At 46.0% G+C, this 22,299-nt stretch overlaps 1 protein-coding gene across 2 annotated transcripts; it reads right to left on the reverse strand.

Annotated features, from left to right (window-relative positions):
- Positions 1-6,462: 6,462 nt before the first annotated feature.
- Positions 6,463-21,985, reverse strand: rexo1 (REX1, RNA exonuclease 1 homolog). Of its 2 annotated transcripts, none has more exons than XM_087830532.1 (16): positions 21,664-21,985; positions 18,489-20,314; positions 18,292-18,393; positions 16,921-17,131; positions 16,679-16,827; positions 16,452-16,589; positions 15,056-15,179; positions 14,793-14,918; positions 14,145-14,285; positions 13,945-14,058; positions 13,738-13,811; positions 10,362-10,472; positions 10,016-10,131; positions 9,764-9,902; positions 9,372-9,492; positions 6,463-7,656 (listed from the first exon to the last, which is right to left on the reverse strand). In XM_087830532.1, the coding sequence occupies exons 1-16, from the start codon at positions 21,851-21,853 to the stop codon at positions 7,568-7,570; spliced, it is 3,771 nt and encodes a 1,256-aa protein (XP_087686658.1). In that variant the 5' UTR covers positions 21,854-21,985; the 3' UTR covers positions 6,463-7,567. The 2 variants fall into 2 exon arrangements, with proteins under 2 accessions (XP_087686658.1, XP_087686657.1); XM_087830531.1 differs by having other exon boundaries at positions 18,292-18,396.
- Positions 21,986-22,299: the final 314 nt, after the last annotated feature.

The following is a 22,299-nucleotide window of genomic DNA, read 5'->3' on the forward strand; positions in this document are numbered from 1 at the left end:
GGTCCCTCTTTCTCCCATACCGCTGGTTTTGACAGTCTCCCCCTCGGAGGGGGTTTTCTCTAAGGGTTTGTTTTGCTAACAGGGACCATATTTTGCCTATGAACTGTCACAATGTGAAGTTAATCTGAACCCCACTCTGCGAGAACAATTTCTAAGCTCCAGCTGAGCTAAATTAGAAGTCCTCTCAGGGACACAAGACCAAATCAAGGACTGCATCAAATCACCAGCAAGAATAAAGTCCTCCAGCACCAAATGACCAGTGTGGAGCCAGAATATTCATCGCCATCACTTCTGGTGGACTTTTTTAAAACCATGTCTAGTTTAACTGCAAACACTTTGAAGTTTTTCCACTTTTGTTTTCAGCTCATGGTGTCACGTTTGGACTCTCGAGGCTTAGAAAGAAGACACGCTGATGCTCATTTCTGCAAAGAACTCATAAAACAAAATTTCTGAGACTTCAGTTCTGGCAAAGCTCCAAAAACACTGGATGCCTTCATGTCCCAGAATGCATCTCTTTGGTGTCTTCATCACACTTTATCATCCCTGTTCTTTCACCTCCAGCTTATAATCAGGTTTTCTGTCACAAGTTTGTCATTTCAAACCAAACTGGACAGTTTTATAATGAGACAACACCTCATTAGGAAACTTCACAACAGCGTATCAGAGTCTGACCTAACAGTTTAGTACGGGAGAAGACTTTTCAGACCTGTTTGTATCGGTGTAACAAAAATCTAGGTTTCTCCGTATACTCACACTCCAATGACCAAGAAAAAGAAAAAGGAAGATATTTCTTTTGTTTTAAAGCCCAAAATGCAAAATTCGTCTCTACAAAACAAACTACAGTCTTTATTCTTTGATTGAAAACAACTTTAACAATGAGTAAAATGAGGAAACCTCATCAGACGAGATCTTCTTCCAGGTTAAACAGAGATAACGATGCTGAAAGAGTTAATAGAGTTTATCCCTTAAACCTATTCCACAGTAAAGTGGACAGATACAGCGAGGCTAATAAGTCTGTGTTTTCAGCAAAGACTGTGTGGATACCTGATGCTTGATGCAGAAGAGTTTAGAAATGAAGCAAAGACCTGCATCAAACATGTTTTGATGGCAAAACAAGTCCAAAAATCGATTGTAGGTAAGGACATTTCTCACATTTGTATTGATACTCAGCAATAAAACACCTGAGCTGCCCCCCTGCTGGTCCCATGCTGTGTACTTGAGGGTTGACCACGGTTCACTTCACTTGTTTCCCATTCAAACACAATCCACTGCTTAGACTTCCAAAATATGTGAAAATGTTTGTGCTCCTCTCTTCCCTGTTTTTTCTCTCTCCTCCTTTCACTGTTCTTGGCTGTCAGGCTATATTAGTGTCCGATAGAAATAAGTCATTTAGAAGAGGCTCTGTCAGCCAGCCCCTCAGCCCCACTAAAAGCTCCAGGATTAGGTCCCGGAGGCCTTTGTCTCCACAGCCCGCAGGATTAGGGGAGATTTACTGCGAGGAGAGAAAAAAAGTAGTTATTTCATGGCACTTTCATGATGAAACCTGGCCAAAGCTGTGTTGGCTGGGGGGATTAGAGGCACACAAAGAGTGTGCTTGTGTGTGACCCTCCCCATCCCAGAGCAGCCTCCACTGACTCACTCACGAGCCCCCCTCGCTTGCAAACCCGCCCCCACTCCGGTTCATTTGCCCCTTCTGCGGGCCGGCAGGGCTCGTCCGGGTTCACCACCTACCCATCGACACAAGCGAGGCGCTTCATTTAGCGTCTTTAAACTCTCAACACCCAGTGACCTTTAACCGACGCTGTCGCCGTATTTCATGTGTTTATGTGAGGGTGCCGTCCCATCACCGAGGTAAGAACTGGTTTTGACTCGAGGACGGGAGTGCAGAGGTAAATGAGAAGTTAGTGGATTTCAGCCCCTCCTGTAGTGTTTAAGACCACTTAAGAGGAGTTATCCTGCTCTTAGAGGATCCACTTACACATGCGTGGATTACGGCGAATAGAAGACAAAAGGCCGAGTCACAGCACTGACAACAGCCTCACCGCCGAGCAGGTGTTATGCAGGTTTAATAACTGTTGTCACATAGCAGAGGGAATTACAGGGACCCTGCCGCTGCGCTCAAAATAAGAAAATGACGGTGTGAACGGTTTACAGTTTCCATCCTGCTCGGTGTCACCAACACGAAGTTAGTGCTCGTACATACTTCACACGCTGCTTTAAACACAGCAGGCTGTGTGTTAGTCAGGGGATAAGTCAGTTCAGACAAAGCTAATGAGTCAGCCTTTACTAGGAGGTGTTAATGGTAGCAGTTAATATTCGCTTTAGAAATCATTAACAGGAACAACTTTCTGGGTGTGGAGAAAATGACATAATCCATGTTCAAAGAGAAAAACTTTTGAATATAACTTATTAAACCAACCAGTGCTCCCCTTAAAGTTCAAAATGTGTGTCCTTCACCAGTGAGAGTGCAGTCTCATCAGGACTGGTCCTCCAAACCAGCTGTGAGGTCCCAAGTCCTGTTTTTAACTTGTGCATCTTAGTGGAGTTTAGGGGGGAAACATACGAGCCTCCCACTGACAAACTGTCAAATATTTTGCAGAAAACTAGAGTAAATGATCTCGGCTTTTGATCGATTTGAGGCGTGCGCTCGCCTCCCGTTTGTTTTGGTTTTGGAGCTTTTCTTCTTCTTCTGCTTCTTTTATTTGGTCAGTAAGATGTTAATGCCTCCTGTTTAACAGATGTTTTATATAGTGGCCCAGTCTTTCTTTAATTACTTATCAATAGTGCTAATTTGTATTGACAAGGGCCTGTCAGGACGGGACCTTTGTAGTTGTCAGTTATCTTAAAGGACGGCCCCCTCGGACACCGAATGGATCGATTGGCACGCAAAGTACAATTGGGAGGCCTTTTGAAGGGGGGGCAAGAGTCCGGGAGCATGTGTGCAGAAGAAGGGAGAGCGGGCAGAGGATCTAAAGACTTCTGCGCAACACTCGGGGGAATCGATAGGGCCCGCTGGCCTTTGACCTGAGGGGGAACTGGGAGAGCGGCGGCGGGTCGGTCGGTCCTCTTAAGTCCCTGTGAGTGCCAGGATCACGCTGAGGCCTGACACTGACTATGACACTCGGGGCTTAGAGTGACATTGACCTGGCTGCAAACACACACAAAAAGCTCAAATACACACACTGCGGCTCAGAAAAGGCAGCGAGGAGATGAGTTATGACGGCTACAAGCAAACTTTCACACACACTAAGAAATCCAGGAGACCTGAATAACTTCTCTTTACAACAATTAAAGTGTAATTCGAGTCCCGTTATCTTACTGTGATGTCCTCTGCAGCCCCTGGGAGCGCGGTAATAAGCAGCCACACCGGCTGATCAATAAGAGGGGCTCAGTAAAGATCAGTCTCCTAATTGGAGCTATAGATTAAAGACAGGCAGGGAGGGACGGGCAGCTGTGTGTGTCCCCGGGGTCAAGGGCACCCGCAGCATGCTACACAGGGGAGCAGGGGTGAAGTCAGACCAACAGAGGGGAAGCTGAGTGGGTCTTAAACCCAGTGACAATAAAATTTGTGTAAATAGTGATTTTGCTGCACTTTTAAAGGAGTTTGAGGCCAATGAGGAGTGAATACTTTACACAGGCAACCACTGCTAAAGTCCAGAGAGTGAGTGCTATGAGCTGATGGAGGAACAGGGGGAGCAGCTTGTGTAGACCATTTATGAAGTTTTAACGTAGTCTAGGACAGGGATGTCAAACAGAAGGCTTGTGGGCCAGAAGTGGCCCAGTAAAGACTCCAATCCGGCCTCCTCGGAGGCTTTGAGAAATACGAAGGAAGGCATGGATTTGGAGTTTTTAACTGTATTTTTTTATAGGTTTTACAGCTGCCGTTGCAATAAATATGTTATCAAAGTAGTTAAGTGTAAAAGCCAGGTATTTGAACTATTTACAATTGAAGGTTTTTTGGTGGTTCCACAGTAAAAGCAAAAAATTAAATAAATTAAAAATCAGCATACTAATAAAAACCTTGTGTTTTATAAATACAAGGCAGCCTCAGCAATGAAAAACACAGATGTGCTGTTGAAACTTTTGTTCTTGTATTGAGACATCTCAGGGATTGGATGCTGAGTTAAAGGTCTTGCACTGGTCTGGTCCATGATGTGAACAGATTTTGACATCCCTGCTCCAAAGCCTCCATTTGTGCGCATGTTTCCTCTTCTTCCCTGGAGGTCAGTCTTTTCCATTTAACCATCCACCTCCTTTTTTCTCTGTGTTGCCAGTATGTTTGGGATCTTTCTCACTAATATTTTTGAAGTTCTGATTTGTGCATCTAACTAAACGAGATGTCCGAGTGTCAGTTTTTGTACATCGATGATGAAAATGATCATGATTTTCAGCCTACGAGCATTTGGCTGAAGGTTGCACCGTGGAAGCAAAGGTCCACGAGAACAGCTGTAGCAGCTCAATAATTTATTGTTAACGACTTATCGATTACAGACTCGATAAACTCCAACGTCAGTTTTAAGTCCAGCCACGATGTGGGCAGTAAAGTGTTCCTTTGCTCCTCTCAGAGATAAGCAGCCCGTCTCTCAGCATGTGGTCACTTTTGGGGTCCCGGCCTGCAGCTTCCCCCTCCTCCCACCACCACCACCAGTCAAAGGTGATCACGGGGGACAGAGAAAGAGAGGCACTGATCGAATTTGATAATGAAGACGACCCCTCTAAGCTGCTTTGCTCCACATGTTCGAAATCTCTGGAACACTCAATAAACACTAGGAAGGCCCCCTCCCTGTCACTGGAACATTGTGTAGGTATTGATCCCTGCTAACTGGCTCTTTTAATACCTGGGGTCCGTGGCCCGGCCTGGGGAAATGCATACTGACATGTGACGGGAGGAGCTTAATAGGCAAACGCACTGAAGAAAGGATGGGCCTCACAGTTTAGCATTTCTCTGTTATCTTTTTTTTTTACGATTTACACATCTGCTGGAGAGAGGAGAGTTTAAACCGGCTGCACCTGCTGTTTTAAAGGGACATATAGCCTGCAAGAGGCCCGGGCCTGTCCCAAGAAAAAGCTGTCACACTGTCAAAAAGCATTTGTGCAGCTGCGGCGGAAGAAGTCCTCTGATCTGAACAACGGCAGAGACCCACGGCGAGATAAAAGTCCCGAGAATTCAGCAAGAATCTGCAAAATCTAAAGTTTGAGCACTTGCCGTGCACACAAACAGCACCTGTGTGACGGATCCAAGTGGAAGTGTTTGAACTCATTTTAACAACTTTGCTGCAAACTTTGAGCAGGAAACTTTCCTCTTTCCTGGGGCGATCGTGGCTCAAGAGTTGGGCGTTCGCCTTGTAATCGGAAGTTGCAGTCTCGGTCGTTGTGTCCTTGGGCAAAGACACTTCACCCGTTGCCTACTGGTGGTGGTCAGAGGGCGCCAGTGTCCGGCAGCCTCGCCTCTGTCAGTGCGCCCCAGGGCAGCTGTGGCTACAATGTAGCTTCATCACCAGTGTGTGAATGTGTAAAGTGCTTTAGGGTCCTTAGGGACTAGTAAAGCACTTTAAACATACATTTACTATTGTTTTTAAATTCTTTTCAGCAGCTTGAGAGCTCATAGAAATGATTTTTTTCTTCCCTGTCTGTCGAGCTCAGTTAAATCAAGCTTAAAATGAGACATTGCTCGAGAAAACGCACAATAATGAAAACATCCTGTATCATTTAAAGTCCCCTTTATGGAAAAAATACAGGATTGAGAATATTATGTGTTGGAAGTTTAAGCTTTGCTGCACTGAAAGGTGTGTGTGTTCAGTTTAACACTAAATAGTGATGTCACAAGTGGTTCAACAGGATACTTAAACCCGTGCGACACGTGAGGCCTGACAATAGATCTTCTGTGATGTAGGAGCCACCTCTGGTTGGACTAAAGGGGAGAGGAACCTCGCAAAACTTCTTTAGGCCAGAAATCATGCGGAGGTCTGACTGTTATTCAGAGAACAGCACTTCTAGTTCACAGAGGGGTTCTTCTAAATGACAGCATTAAAAGAAATAAGAGGAATCACAGGTGTCACACTCAATTCAACAGCAGAAGTTTCACAAGTCTCATCTTCACATGAACTGACTCCTAAAAGTAACTTTTATATTTTTAGGACACTGTAAGTTTAATTTTTGTTCCACCACCCCGATGCTGGCTCCGCCTCCTGAAACACTCAGCTGCTGCCCGTTCTGCTCAGACGTCAGCTGCACAGAGTTCCCGCCAGCGTCCCGCTCTACCACATTCCCTGGGTGTCCCGACTGGGAATTTCACTGGATTCATTTTGCTTGGTGACGTGGGTGCGTTACGATGACAGGAGCATTAGGAAAAGACAGCACAGGATTCATGACGGGCAGGTGTACGGGTGTGTATGGAGCCAGAAACCAGAGCAACATTTAGTTGAAACTAATAGATTTTAATAGAAAAAGATAAACCACCAAAAAAAACAAACAAAAAAAATGAATACAAAAGGAAAACTGCTTATTTACAGCACTGGTAGATTTTCAGTCATTTCCAACATAAACAGCACAGGTTCGCTGATGCTCACTAAACGGAGATTTGTTTGCCGTTAACAACCAAGGCTTAGTTCAACAACTGAACATAATTGAGTCATTTTACGGAGGAAAAACAAAGTCACACCTGCTGGCATGACTGTGGTTCTACTTCACGCAGGGACAGCGGTGGATCGTCACTGTTGTGTCTGGACACAGAGAATCCTTCAGCTGCACCAAACAGGCTGACTTTATTTTGTTTTCCGCCCTCCGACACGATCAAGTATTTCTCAGGTTTGAGAGGCAACCGACAAAATGATCTCTGTTAGAAACGCCGTATAAACAGAGCGCCAGCGACGGGAAACTAGGTGCCACGCGAAGAAGCGCATTTACACGGCTGAAAGCACCTAAATGTAACTAAGAACAAGTAACACATCGTTCATTACGACACACATGAGGTACTCAGACTTGGGCCCTAAACAACAAGAGCTTTTCTATAGTGCAATTTAGGCCGAAGGTACAGCCTGCCATGAATATCATAATAATTCCTAACGTTCAGTGGACAACGACCCGACTTTCTAACTAGTTCTCCCGTGGAGCGGTTTAAATTATGAGTAGGTTTGAGGCCTTAAACAGAAATATGTGTTAACTTACATTATTTAGAACTGAAGAAAAATCCGCGAGTGAAAACACGATTAATTGAGGCTCATATTGCTTTGAGGGGGGCTGACAGCTCGCACCTCAAACACAGTAGACAGCATCATCACCGAGCTCCTCTCAGCATCATCACCGAGCTCCTCTCAGCATCATCACCGAGCTCCTCTCAGCATCATCACCGAGCTCCTCTCAGCATCATCACCGAGCTCCTCTCAGCCTTTTACTGATTAAAATGTCAAACTCTGCTCAACGTCCCCCCCCTCGCCCCGCCTCCCCCAATCCTCTGACCACAGGTTCTTAGTGAGAGCAAGTTCATTCCTCCTGAACTTCTGTCTGCCTGCAACCAGCATGAAAGCAGGAAATCATACTGAAGAACACAGAGCAGAGGGGTCAGAGGTCATCTTTTGACCTTTGCGTCTTCCTTGATCTTCCAGATCATCAGCTCCATGCAGGCAGTTGCATCTTCGCTCGAATCGTGGCCCTCCACTGAAAAGACACGCACAAGTTACAAACAAAGAAGTAACATCGTCGTCTTTTTAAGCCACATTTGTTCCTACGTTTCCCGTCATTGAAGCTAGCGGAGGCAAAGAGCGGCCTACAGAGCTCTCAGTACTTCTTAACACACGTAAAGTGACTTTAATGAGTAAAATAATCCCCTTTAAGCAGCTCTTCAAAGAAACTCAACTGACTCCTGACTTAAGGACAGGATGAAAATCTGCTAGAAGAACAGCAAAACTAAGAGTCTCTGTGAAGGTTCTCAGTCATCCAGGTCATCGTAGTCTAAGGAGCTTGCAAAGAAAAGCGTCTGGACTTCTTTAACCTGCTTGAAGACGTTTCACCTCTCATCCGAGAAGCTTCTTCAGTTCTAAGGTCAAATGGTGGAGAGTTTAAGCTCTGTGGGAGTAACTCACCAAGAGGGACATGGACCCCCTGATGATCCTCTACCTAATCACACGAGCCAAGGTGTGAACACGGGTGTGGGTCACAATCAGCCAAGGTTTCAGGTGAGCTCATTGGGAAGCCTGGCCCCGCCCTATCATGTGATTTCCTGAGGTCAAAGGGCCCAGGATGTGAGTGGGCGTTAGGGCGTCTAGGAAGGATCTCAGAACTGGATTATCGATGGCAGACAGTTGGTGTCATAGGCCCCGCCCTCTGTTCAAAGATGCGATCGTGGCTCAAGAGTTGGGAGTTCGTCTTGTAATCGGAAGGTTGCCGGTTTGAGCCCCGGCTCCGACAGTCTCGGTCGTTGTGTCCTTGGGCAAGACACTTCACGTTGCCTACTGGTGGTGGTCAGAGGGCCCGGTGGCGCCAGTGTCCGGCAGCCTCGCCTCTGTCAGTGCGCCCCAGGGCAGCTGTGGCTACAATGTAGCTGCCATCACCAGTGTGTGGATGTGTAAAGTGCTTTGGGGTCCTTAGGGGCTAGTAAAGCGCTATACACATACATTTACCATTGTTTAAGTTCTTTTCAGCAGCTTGAGAAATGATTTTTCCCTTCCCTGACTGTCGAAATGTCGAGCTCAGTTTGTTAAATCAAGCTTAAAATGAGACATTGCTCTAGAAAACAGTGGACAAATAAGAGTCTTGAGTACTTGGAATGAAGGCAAGTGGACTTTTTGGTTTGTGAACACCAAGTGTTGACATGAAGAAGCCTCTTTGATGAAAAGCCTTCATCAACAAAACAAAGTCCAGGTGCCTTCTCGCCACCGTGACCTGGATGACTGAGGACGTGAAGCTGTTGCTGTCGTAGACAGACGTTTGTATTTCAGGTCAAAAACACAGACTTCTCCCCAAACACTCGGGCTTCTGCAGCGACATCTGCTGGTGACTCGGTCACACTGCAGTCACATCAGTTAGACCTGTTCGGACACTAAATTAATAGTTAAGTTAATCATTTAACTATTATTTCACCCGCTTCATAAAATGACTGAAGCAGCATCCATCTGAAGAGCCGTCCTCCCCTAAAGATTTACCAGCAATTTACTCTTTTCATCCTGAAACACGACACCGTGCACATCGCAGCCCTCACAGGCTCCACCCCCATTCCTAATTTTCCAAAAACTTCCAAACTAAATCGGAGCAATTCAAACAAAATTTATGTCATTTTCCACACAGATCAGTTTAGATGCTGCTGAGCAACACCGGTGTTTGCGGTGCTCAATTTTTATGAAGAATTACAAATAAATCAACGACATCGTTCTCACCATTGTCCTGGATGATGCGTTTGAGGTGATCAGCCATCAAGTTCTTCAAGGCACGCTTGTAGGGCAAACCAAGGCGGTGAGGAAACACGATGGCCGTGTCTACAACCGAGCTGTGGATGAGCTGCAATCCAGAGAGGAAAGCACCCACGCTGTTACATCATAGCTTTTAAAAAACTCACTGCAGTGATCGTTTGGTAAACCTCGTGGGGTTAAGTTAATACATTTTAAGCAGAGGGAGGACGTCCTCCACCAGCGCTACCTCTCACGATATAAAATCCTTTTATTCGAGTTATCATATTCACAAGACTTTCAGGAAACCTGCACAGCTGGGTGGACGGCTGAAGGGGAAAAAGGAAAAATGAAACTGCTTTACATTTTAAATTTTCACTCACTTTCAGAGCGAGCAGGTCGCTCTCCAGGCTGTGTCCTATCAGGATGGATTCAGCGCTGAACATGGAGAGCAGCACGGCCTGAACGTCTCTCAGAGTGATGGCGGCGCTCTCCAGATCCTCCGCCGTTACACCCGAAAACCTGCGAGTCACACACGAGATCAAAATCAGACCCGAGATCACTGTTGGTTTAGTTAAGCAGCAAAAGCCGGCTGGTATATTGTCGGGTTACGGGGGTGAACGGAGAGGACTCACCGCGTGTTGTAGTCCACCACTTTGCTTTCAGGTTTCACAAACGTGTCGTAGATGACTTTCATCTCTGAGTCGATGACCGTCACCCGGGTCAGCTCCAGACCCTGCTTTGTGTAACACTGTTTCCACAGGTGAGGGGAAAATGAATAAATGACACGAAACAAAAAGTTTCTCTCATTTCTACACAAGAGACTCTCTTTGAAATGAAGATTTTCTTTAGCAAACATATAAGTAACTAAAAAAGCATAAAAGCTCATTACAGGTGAAACTATGTATAAATCAACAATAAACTCAATAAATTAACTCTAAAAATAAAAACGCACAAAACTGAAGATGGTGGTGAACTCACCATCTCACAGTCCAGAGCAAACACCCCTCCGTTTCCATCTGGAGGCAGAGGTTTGCTGAAGGTCGACACGAAGCCGTCCAGTGATTCTTTACGCCCGTCCTGAACGTGTTGCTGTGGGGACGGGAACCGTTTTAGGTCTGATAAACTTAGTAAAAGATGAAAAATGAACCATTATTGTACTGTAGGGTCAATATATAAGGTGCATATGTAAATAAACAGGGATACATGTAACATAAGGTATTAAAAAGGTCAATTGAACCTCTATAAAGAGCAGATCAGTCCCTGAGTGTGCTGGCTTTTTATTAACTGCTGCTAATCCACTGCTAGACAAGAGCAGGACGAGCTGCTGATTGCAATACAAAAGTCTCTGAGTGAAACGGCCTGGAGGCAGCTGCACTGCAGCCGTAATGAGAGCTGGTTAAATTCTCCAAATATTAAGCAAAGGGGCTTCGGTGTTTCGATGCAGCGCCCTGCTGTGATTCAACACATCAACTGAAACCATGAGTGACTCGTGTCCATCTTACTCTGAACCGACGTCTAACCCACCGCTGAACTCTGAACACGACGCTGCTTTAATAAAATCCGCGTCTTATGAAGTTGTTGCCTTGGGTGAGACTTAATAAATCAAGATTATGAGCTATATTAAAGTGATCAAAGTGAGTTGTATGATTTATGCCGTCAGTTAAAAAGCTGAAGGCATCGCAGAGAAGCCTTAATGAAGGCCGGAGGCGCAGCAGGATGAACAGCTGCAACAAGTAACAAAGTTGTACTTTCCGCCTATCTAAGATGCACCTTTGTAGTCCATCTGCAGGAAGTTGTAGTTTTAACAAAGCGGACTCTCATCAAACACGTCTGTCGGCGTGTTATCAGGTACTTTTGTGCGAGTAGATTCTGAACAATGCGACTCTCAGCAAGAAATCTTCATCTCGTCTTTTCTCGACCTTACGAGTTTGCGTTTAGATCACGGAAAGGTCATCAGCAGGAGACGTGCAACATGCAGGATTCTTTGCATCATGACCACAAACCAGTTCTTATCACGACTGCCACTTTGCTGCTTCCTTGTTATTTCTCTCAGTTACAGCCAAGTTTAGACACAAACGAGGAATCCGTCTTCAAAGGTGAAAACTTTACTGACATTCAGACAGAAAAACAAAGAAAAGAAACTGAACGTGCACGCCTGCTCTTTTTATCAGGTGCTTTCATACCTGCACTTTATACATATCTATTAGGGCTGCCACAAACGATTATTTTGATAGTCGACTAGTCACTGATTATTTTTGTGATTAGTCAACTAATCAGATCATCATCCATTGGACGTAAAACGTACAGCTTATTGCACCAGCAGCATCTGCTCTTATATAACTATCATTAGCTTACAGCTTTAAGTGTTTAAGGTATGTGCTAACTAAAAATAAAGACAAGATGAGAGTTTATTAAATTTTAATGAAATTTGCAGATTGTTTCGGTGAAGTTTAATAAACTCCTTGCTATCTAAAATATAACAGGACACCGGAGTAAATTCTCGAGCATCTCACACTTCTGATAATCAGCTGTCTGCTTGACGTTTATTCAGCTGTGTAAAAACTATAACTTTAATCTCAGCCAAACCGATTTACTCAGGAACAAATAAAATACAAAAAAAGCCAAACAATAACATTTTTAAGTTATCTAAGTGACTTATATATCATGTTTAACCTGAGTAGCGAAAGACAGCGGTGGGTTTGAAAACGATTAGCCGGGAGTCCGGTGTTCTCACGGCTCTAGTGAGCCTAGCCCCCGGCTAGCTATCGAGCTAGTGGCTAACAGACGTCTCCGAAAACGTCGGAGCGCTTTTGAAAATATGTGGTGTCTTGATAAACTGAGCAGATATTTGAGGTTTACACAGCTACATTCTCGCCTGAAAATATGTTAAACGTTTATTTTGTGACCCAGAAAGAATAATAAGTAATATTAAAACTAACTAGCTGCCGCCATTGTTGGAAACTGAGCTGGGCTGCGCTATGAATTCTGGGACACAGCTTCTTCTTCTTCGGGGTTTAACGGCAGCTGGCATCCTTGTACATGCAGTGCTGCCATCTTCTGTTTCAGTCCATTATTACACTCTTAAATCCTACTACTTATTCCTGCGTCTTTTGTGATCTTACAAAGCTTCAAACGACGCGTCGACTATTAAATCAGTCGTCAACGATTTTGATAGTCGACGTAATCGTGGCAGCCCTAATATCTATGCACACTTTATTACTTTAAACCGTTTTTAGCTGTCAGGTTTATGATGCTTCAGACCAAAATGTTAGCAACACACCCTTTAAAGTCACGTAAGTTGAGAGTTAGTCAGACCAGGCGGGCGGCATTCAGTCCCCACATACATCAATCACCCTGTCGCTGGTTCACCGCTGTTCCTTCCTCCACCTTTGATAGATGCTGACTCCTCCAGACCCAAAACACCCACAAGAGCTGCAGTTTGGAGATGCTCTGACCCAGTCATGCAGCCCCCGTCAAACTCACTCACATCTTTACACTTCATCATTTTTCCTGCTTCTGACACAACAAAACGCTCACTGCTCCCTAAATTAGCCGGTGCCGCGATGAAGAGACAATCATAACGTTATGCCTGATTGGTGTTGTCGTCACACCTGTGAGACAAGATTGTGTCAAAGCGCAGATGTGAGGATGTTAAGAAAATCTCTGCAACATTAAAAAAGACAATGATGGGAAACATCCTCCTGGATCTGTCCGCAAAACCCAACCAACTAATGTGGGACGAAATGTCTTGGTCACAGCTCCACGGGAAACATCAGAGCAAACACTTCTCACAGTGAAGACACAGAACAGCATGAACACACTGCCAGTGGCTGAAAGGCAGCTCGATGTAGGCGACTCAGGCCATGAAAAGAAAAAGTCCTGTGGTCTGAAACAACGGCTGATCTATTTTGTTAAAGTTCCCAAAGGCGTATGTTGATGTCGCAGAGCGCCTAGCATCAGTTCATGAATACAGTTGGTGCAGTTTTGCACAACGGTGATGTTTTCCTGCAAAGGGGACCCGAGAGATGTGAAGGTGGACGCAGGAAGCTACAGAGTATCTGAGTGAAGAGTTCAGGCCCAGAAGAAGAAACTTAAACAAGACACCTGAAACACACCAGCAAAAAACCACAAGAGTGTCCCAGCTCAGGACCAATCAAGCACCTGTAGAAGGAACTGGAAACGGCAGAAAACCAGTGCTCCCCCCCAATTCTGCCAAAAGATTGAAGAAAGGTCCAAAAAGCCACATATAGAAGATATTTCAGTCTTTACAGTGTTGTATTAAATACACGGAGTATTAATACATGTAGATGGGGAGTGTGCTGTCCTGTTATGTGGTGCTTTCTTTTAAGGGTACCTTGGCCGTTTGGCAGCCTGGAGCGCCCACAGCTGCAGCACAGCAGCTGTAGTTGGTCTCCCAGCCTCCAGCAACTTGAAGAGAGGAGACAGACAGGAGCAGATACAAACAAATGAAAGAAAGTGAATGAAGCAGAAGGCAAAGATGGCTGACGTGGCGACTGGGAGACTGACGGGGATGCTCTTCTGATGAATAAAGCAAACGCACCTTTGTGTCTGCGCAAACGTCCCCAGTGAAAGCTGCATTCCTCCTTCCGCACGCAGCTGCCGTTGACGTTGACCTTATACTCGGCGCCGCATCGACAGCATATCTTGCTAAACGCTGCAGAAGAACAGATCGCGTTCATATTGCTGTTAACATGAATTCAGTTTAGCAGCGATTAAAGGAGAAGCGGGAGCGTCACTCACGGTCTGCGACGCCCTTCTTCTCGGGCTGGTTGTAAATGACGGCCTTGCCGGCGGCCTCGGGGTTCGGCCGCGGGTATCCGTGCTGCTGGAGCTGCTCCTCTGTCATCAGGTACGCCTTCATCTTCCTGTACAGTGTGGCTCCTGCAGGGAGACGCACACACCTAAATGACGTCTTTGCACAGACGCTGAAAACTCAGGACGACGACTGCGACTGCTATTCTCCTGGAGATGAGCTCAGACGATCTGAGGTTACATCTAATTATTATTTCCACCACAGCTGATTCAACTGAATTACCTACTGCTCTATAAACATATCACAGGACTTATTAGTTGCAGCTGATCAGTGAATGATCCCTTTAGAAAAAGTCTCGTAAACACGCTGCGTTTGGTGTCGGGTCACGGGGCAGGTAGCTGGCAGTAAACAGGACCCTGGTGGTTGTCACAAGACCATCTGAACAGCTTCACTGTTAAAGCAAAAGCACCTCAACAAGTAAACAAGTCTCTGCTTCACACAAAGATTCTTTCAGCTTCTCTCTGTCCTGCACTTTTCACTTTATCAGATGTTTAATCTGCAAACCAAAAGGAGGAAGGAAACGTTCCTAACAAGGCCGGAGAAAGAGCGGCGTGAAATTGGACTCGTCCGCTCACCGATGAGTTTCTCCTCCTGCTGTTTACCCATCCTGTTCACAGTGAAGCTGGTTGTGGCAGCAAGACGACCTCCCAGAACTTCTTCGTGGGACTGTGGCTTCCTTTTAGCTACTGACCCCGGTTCCTCTGCGGGGAAAACACAAAAAACACCAAATGTTTACTGTATATGGAAAACCTGCTACACCTGCTGCACTCACGTCGTTGTTTGTGGATGTAAAGAGCTCCACTGTAACGTGTATGGGAAACCCCTACTGGTGACCTACTGGTGACGGGAGACGGACTGGCGCTGCTCTTGCTCCGGAGCTTCTTTAGCGTGTTGACAGCTACGTTGAGGTAGATGTTCTTACTGCTACTGCGCTCGTACACCAGCTTCTCCTCATCGAGGGCCTGAAACGAGACTTTCCGCTTACACCGCTGCAGCACATCAACGGTTTTTATCCACCATCAGAACCACAGAGGGCAGAAAAGACTGACGTAGCTACTGCGACATTGGCGGTGTCTCAAGTCCCGCTTTAAAGCCTTGTGAAGACCGTTTCCCCGCCAATGCCACTTTGGTTTCAAAAACCAAGAGTGATGCGGTTCCACTTTCATACACAATATGATCACGATTTTTAAAACAGACCAAATTTTTTATTTAAAATGACCCGATATGAGTGACTGAGCCCATAAAATCAACACACAAGTGTTCGGTGAGCCGCTTCCCCCACGGGCTTCTACAGGACCACGGCTGTCGCCATCTGGTGGTCTTTTGATAGAATGCAAGTTTGTAGCTACGTCCATGTTTTTCACCATCTATAGTTTATACTAGGGATGCACCGATACCGATACTGGTATCGGGTATCGGGGCCGATACTGTAAAATGTGTGTACTCATACTCGTAAAAGTTAACCGATACCATGAACCGATACTAACTTATTTCATTAATCAGAGGGTGGCTTGTCATTTCTGTTGTAGTTTTTTAGATTGGCCACTAGGGGGACATCCCGCGCTAAACAGGCACAAGGTTAGGCGAGTGAGACTGGCGGCTCCAGATAAAAAAGAGAAACTGGAGGCTGCTGTAGCTAGGCTAAACAAAATGTCAGCAGTGTGGAACAGCCAACTTTAACTCAGGTTTTGGAAAAGCGATGAAAAATGTCAAGAGAAAATCCACGAGCAGTTAAAATAACAGAGGCTCTGACTCATTTTATCGCTCTGGATGACCAGCCAATGCCAGTTGTGGAAAACATAGGATTGCACCGTCTTCTCAGCATACTCGAGCTGCGATATGAAATATAATAAATAAACAGAAGTGTTTATTTATTATTCTTAAAGCTCGAGACAGTGCCAATAGTTCAGTGATATTTTGTTAAATTACAATGTGGAGACTCTGCAATAATTTAACAGAAGTGCTTATTTTTCACTTGAAATTTTTTTGTGGTCATTTTTATTAAGATTTTATTTTTTATCGGCAGAGAATAAAATAAAACCTGTCTTCCAATTCATTGCATTTGTGTGTGTGTGGTAGAAGTATCGGTTTTTGTACTTTGTACTCTGTATCGGCAAGTACTCAGATCCAAGTATCGGTATCGTATCGGTTTGAAAAAATTGGTATCGTTGCATCCCTAGTTCCTACAAAACAAAAACAGCCCAGGCTGCAAATTTCAAATGTGCTGTTCATGCCATTTGGAAGGCGCCGTCCTCCGATGGGCAAAACTTGACGCATTCATCGATGAAAGTGTTGAGGTAGCGCTGGCGGATGTTGGTGGGAACTTTGGCCCCGAACTCGGTGGGGATGACAGGACGCCTCATTGAAGTACTCTGAAAAGGTCAAACCGGAGAGAGAACGATGACTTCAAGCCACGTGCACAAACTATCCGACACATCAGGTTACAGGAAGCTCGGGATACCTTCAGGGTGGGTGTGTGCGCCACCCTCTTCTGCGTGACGGTAGACGAGGTCTTGGACAAAATACCGACTGTGGTCTGAGCTTTGACACTCTGAAGGGTGTGACTGGGCGATAACACGCGACCTGCAGCATGTTTAGTGTCTGCGAGACCTGAATCAGAAAGACACACGCGTAACGTCAGCGTTTAAAATCGAGATTTTTGCCATTTCTGCTTCTTGGCAAAGAAAACCGAGCCACTCCTACTTGTTTTGGAGGAAGCTATCTGAGGGTTAGGACGGTGCGCTATTCTCTTCCTCTCTCCAGAGAAGCTGGGGCTTGAGGCCTGTGTGGCTGCTTTGACCGAAGCAGACAGCTGAGCCGCTTGCTGTTGGGCCATCTGCATACGCTGGTAGCAGATCTCCTGAGCCGTGGGTCTCCTATACGGCCGCACCGCAGTCCTGGAAGGTGCATCGGTCTGAAAACAACAACAGGAAGTTTTATCTAAAAGTGAAGTGAAGTGAACTGACGTACATACAACACAAACTGTTAGAGATCAGTCTGGAGGCAGTTCCTTTATGAAACTGTGAGTTAGAGGTTGAGCAGCTCACAGGTTGCCACATGAATTTATTTCTTAGATTAAAAAACTGAAAAATGTTATTTTGGTCGCTCAGAACAGAGCTGATGATGCAATCAAAAAAAAGCTACACTTCAAAGTCAGCTGACACCCAAATCGTTGCTGACCATTTTGTCACCACAAGTATGGAAACGCCCAGTCGAGCAGTTACTGGCTAACTACTGACAAATCATGAGCGGAAAGCACCTACAGCCTCAGATTCCAATAATTTCACATCGCCTTCTCGCTCTTTACTTCCTCGCCCGCCGCGTTTCCTGAACTCACACCTGCACTGAAATAACACAGAGTCACGGCTGCTGTCTGGCCTCCCCGTGACTCCGGCGTTTAAAGAACAGATACAACAGAAGCGTGAACGAGCCGCAAACATTTGACTTTAAGTGGACGACGAAACGACGAACTCCTCCTCAGCCAAAGAAGCCCTGAAACTCCCGTTCCTCCTCTTACTGTAGCTTCCTCTCTGCGTCAAACTTCTGCCGCGTGTTTTTCTATTTCTATTGTGGTGTTTCTATCGAGTTTAACCCCTCATAAAAAACCTATTGTTTAGTATGCAAATATTATTGGTGTTATAGGAACAGCTGTTCAACTGCCAGTACTCTACTTAAAGTAGTTCATTAGTTTAGGGACATGTAAATTGAACCTTTATAGCTTTTATGTTGTTTTTGTTGTATTTCTTCTTACAGCGGATGATAGTAAAATTTCAGGGTTTTGATCAAAGACATTTAAAGATGTCTCCTTGGACTCGTCAGCAAGAAAAGCCGGGTCAAAGGTTACACTGTGCAATACGTGTTAATTCTCCATATCTCAGTCAAAGATGAGCATTAAACTAAGCCTGCAGGTCGTAAGATGATTAACTAGTTCTGTGCGACACGTGCTGTTTGGGGAAACGACACCGTGGACAAAACTCACTCTTTATATAACAAGCAACCTCGGAGACACCTGCTGCCGGTGCTGACTGTGAGATTATAGGACGGGGAAAAACAAAAACACTGGAAGAAACTTACATTTCCTTTGGCAACAAAATGGGAGACTCTCTTCTTCTGACCAGGGAAGAGAGTGGTTAAAGTGCTGTCTGTGCTCTTCTCCTCCTCGGAGTCCCTCGAGTGCTGCTGAGAGGGCACAACACGACATTTCTATTGAAATCAAAGCAAATTCATTAGCGAAAAAAAGGAAGCGGCTAAAGCGCGACAGACATCAGCACCTGCTTGGCCTGCCTTCCCTTGTCTTCCTTCTTCACGTCTTTGGATTCATTGAAGATCCTCAAACACTCCTCCATGGGATCTGAGTCAAAGTCCAGATCGTCCTGGAAACCGGACAGGTCAAATCTGACGCCGTCAACCTCGTCCCTGCCCGCCCTGCCGCAGTCCACGTCGCGGTCGCCCTCGTCCTCCGAGGAGGACGGAGTCAGCTCCGACGCTTTCCTCTTGTTTAGACGAGTCCTCTTTAAGGCGTCGGCAGATTTCCTAACCAGGACTTCCTCGGTTTCGTCGTCGTAATCCGCCTCCATCTGCTCGGCTTCGTCCGGACTCTCGTCTCCAAACAGATCGGCGTGGCTCAGACTCAAACTCTGTCTCTTTACACTCGAAGCGCTTTGCCTCGCTTTATCTTTGCTGTTCGATGGGCTCGCTTTGCTGCTGCTAGAACCGCTCTTGCTAACTTTTTTCGCATCTTTTTCTCTTCTAATACCATCGAGCTTCCCGTTTTTGTGGGGATGCTCTTTATATTTGCTCTGTTCCTTTTCCTTGTCTGATGTTTTGGGCTTCTTGCTTTCCCTCGCGCCGTTCTCTGCATGTTTATCTTGCTTGCTTGAGTCCGTTTTCACTTTATCCAAAGTTTTCAACTTGCTGTCGCTCTTTTTGTCGTCCCTGCTTTCCTTGCGGATTTTATCCGACGTCTTAACCTTCACTGTGTTCTTCCTGTCGTCTTTCTTGTCGTGACTCCTGTTCTCCTTTTTCGCCGAATCCTGGTTTGAGCTTTTTATCGACGCTCTGTCTTTACTGCTGCTGCTGACGCTACTCTTACTACCGGATGATTTGTTTGCTCCCTTTTCAAGTTTATGTAGTTTCTCAGTCTTGCTACTTTTCTCCTGACTAGTCTGACCTCCCTCTTTCTTCTTTTTCTCTGGGCTGTCCTTTCTTTTAATATTTTCCTGGGTGTCAGAGTCCTGCTTATTCCTCTGCATCAGTGCATTTAGCAAACTTTCACCACTCCCTTTCCTCCCCTTCCCAAAAGAGTCTGAGCCGTGGGCGGCTTTTCTCTGCTGCAGATTGCTAAGCGAGGTGGGGCGATACTCTGCCCCAGAGCTCTCCCCATCAGAGTCAGAGAAGGTGTACTTTTTTGTGTCTACGCTCTGCTGCCGTGGCTTTTTCGCAGCTACGACATAGTCCTCATCGGAAAACTCCGAGCCCGACAGCTTGTGCGCTTTGCTGCCTTCTGTCCTGACGGGCCGAGCGCCCTCGCTCCTCTTGTTTTTCACAGCGATTCCAGCCGAGTAGTTGGACAGCGGGTCGTACTCCATGTCCGTGGATGGCCTAGAATTATCCACAGTGTATTTGCACTTTGAAGAGGACGTGCTATTCGAACGCTTTGGGCTAGGAGGAGGAGAAGGAGGCTGGTGCGAGTGTGTCCGAGACAAAGGCCTTTTCAGCGACGTGGGAACGTATTCCATAGAGTTGCTGTTGTGCCCCTGATTGTCTGAATCCAAGGTGTACTTGCTGCAGCCAGGGGTGGGATTATACCCTCCTGATGTGATCTGATAACTCCCGGGATCATAGGCCAAGTGCGAACCCGCCGCTTTACTCGTGTCCGTCTTGCACGAAGACGAGCTGGCGTTCTCGCTGGGATTGTACGGTTCGTCCCCAATCCGAGAGAGCTTCCTCTTCTCCCGCTCCACCTCACTGCGGACCTCCTCGATGGCCTTGTTGACCAGCTCCAAGGCGCCACTGATGTCGCCCGAGGCAGCTGGCTTGCCATTCTGCTGCTCCTGCGGTCTCACTACTTCAGGATTGAAGGGATCGTAGCCTTGATCTGGAGGGAAGAATAAAAGTGATCATTTACTGTGTGCATTTTAAATAGAAACGACCGGATACAACCAACTCGTTAAGCACGTCAAATATTAACCAGGAAGTGATGCATTCACACTGCAGCTGTTTCTCTGTCCCTGTATGTAGAAAATTCAGTGTTCCTTCATGATTGTTGCCTTGTTTAGTCAAATATTTGTAGACGGTGAGGTCACTGTTAGACTGATGGAAGGAGAGCGAGATAAAGTTCTTCCCATCAGATGCAGTTGGCTAGATCAAGTTAAACTAGAGCATAATCACAACTATCACCACGTGAGTTGACGTTTAAATGTGGACACAAATGGCACAGAAAGCTTCAGAGGCTCTGTAATGGAAGCGTTAAAGGTTTAAGGAGAACTGCACAGGAACGTGGATGTGAGAGTTAGCAGCAGGTGGAGAAGAAGAATCAGAGTCGGTAGAAGCAGGACAGGATACACAATGAATGTGGATGGTGGAAGGTGGATGAGTGAAACGTGTGCATGCTTGAGTAGATGTTAGTGAGACCTGCTATGATGTGTGGCTTGGGAGCTGAAGGTGCCCGGATGCTGATGGACAGGATTAGAAAGGAGTACATGAGAGGCACAGCTCAGGTCGAGCAGACTGGATACAAAGTGATCTGCGCATGTGCAGAGGAGGGAATAGCGCAGGTAAAAGACGGGGCTAGAAGGGAGCAGGCAAAGGAATGAGCAAAGTGTGGGAATGTGATCATTCCCACATTTAATTAAAACATTTTCTGCTTTCTTTTCCCCCCATTTTAAAACCTTAATGTTTACTTGAAAATGCTCATTATTACCATATAATACAGTAGGATGTGAGCACCATTCTTCGAGTCTTTTTAACGTCTCTGAATACACTGTAGAGACCAGAACAGCTACTGGAGAGCAAATCGGTCATGAACGCCTCACCTTCTGCTACAAGTGCAGTGTAACATTTTTCGCCCTCACTGCTTTACATGAGCTCATATTAGCAGCTGTGACCGTCTCATCCGGTGCTTCAGTCCCGTTTTTCACGCCTCGCTTTGTGCAGTCATGTGTGCAATATTCTAATTTTGTAGCAGTACATCAGAATATGTGCGCTGCTGCAATTTCCTGCCTGCGGTTATTTTACACGTCCTTAAAGGTTGGTTTGGTTTTTTTAATGTACCCCGCATCCACCGACTGCCACGATATAAACAATAACACGTCTGCCAGGGGTTCTGGTTGTGATTTGCCAGTTCCCACGCGTCCACAGCACCGTGTGCCACTCCACACTCGTCCTACAAACTGTGCAAACACGTATTTAGGTCCATTCAGTAACTGACAGAATAATGCCGAGCACCTTTGTGTGCGGAGGGAAGGTCTCTCTGCTTTTTAACATCTGCCGGTGCTCCGTAGGACGGCCGTCTCTGCTGGCTGTGCCTGAAGTGACAGTACGGTCTGTTACACCCATTCCTGCCGCCTTGGCCCTCGCTGTGCTCCGCGTAAAACGGACAGTCAATCCCTCGGAAGAAGCCGGTGGATCTTAACATTATCCCCAGATGCTCCTTTCATGCCCGCACGAAAGCGTTCGGCCTTTTTTATCTACGTAGTTTTAGTCGGACAGCGAGAGCTAGCAGGAGCGACGGAACAATAACAACGTTCCTACGGCGCCATGTTGAATCGGTCAGGAGCAGCGAAATCTCGCGTGAAGTTGGCTCGCAGCGACCCGTAACGTCTCCGCTACACGGCGAGCGTAGAAATGAGTCAAATATACGGTAGTTTTCCTCGAACCCCGTTACTGTTCCACTCGAAAAGGGATTAGATTTTGAGGCGGACACTTCTCCGTTTATAATACGGGAGCTGACAATGTGTTGGCTATTTATTCATTTATTTCCCCGAACATGTCCAGAACCTTAAACACACCGAGTCAAGCTAATTCCAGAACACCTGAATGTGCCCTTCATGGTACGTGTGAAAGCCAAGTAAAAGAGACAAG

The sequence above is a fragment of the Neolamprologus brichardi genome, chromosome 17 (genome assembly GCF_056152115.1).
Source record: "Neolamprologus brichardi isolate AB-2024 chromosome 17, ASM5615211v1, whole genome shotgun sequence".
In the NCBI taxonomy this organism is placed as follows: domain Eukaryota; kingdom Metazoa; phylum Chordata; class Actinopteri; order Cichliformes; family Cichlidae; genus Neolamprologus; species Neolamprologus brichardi.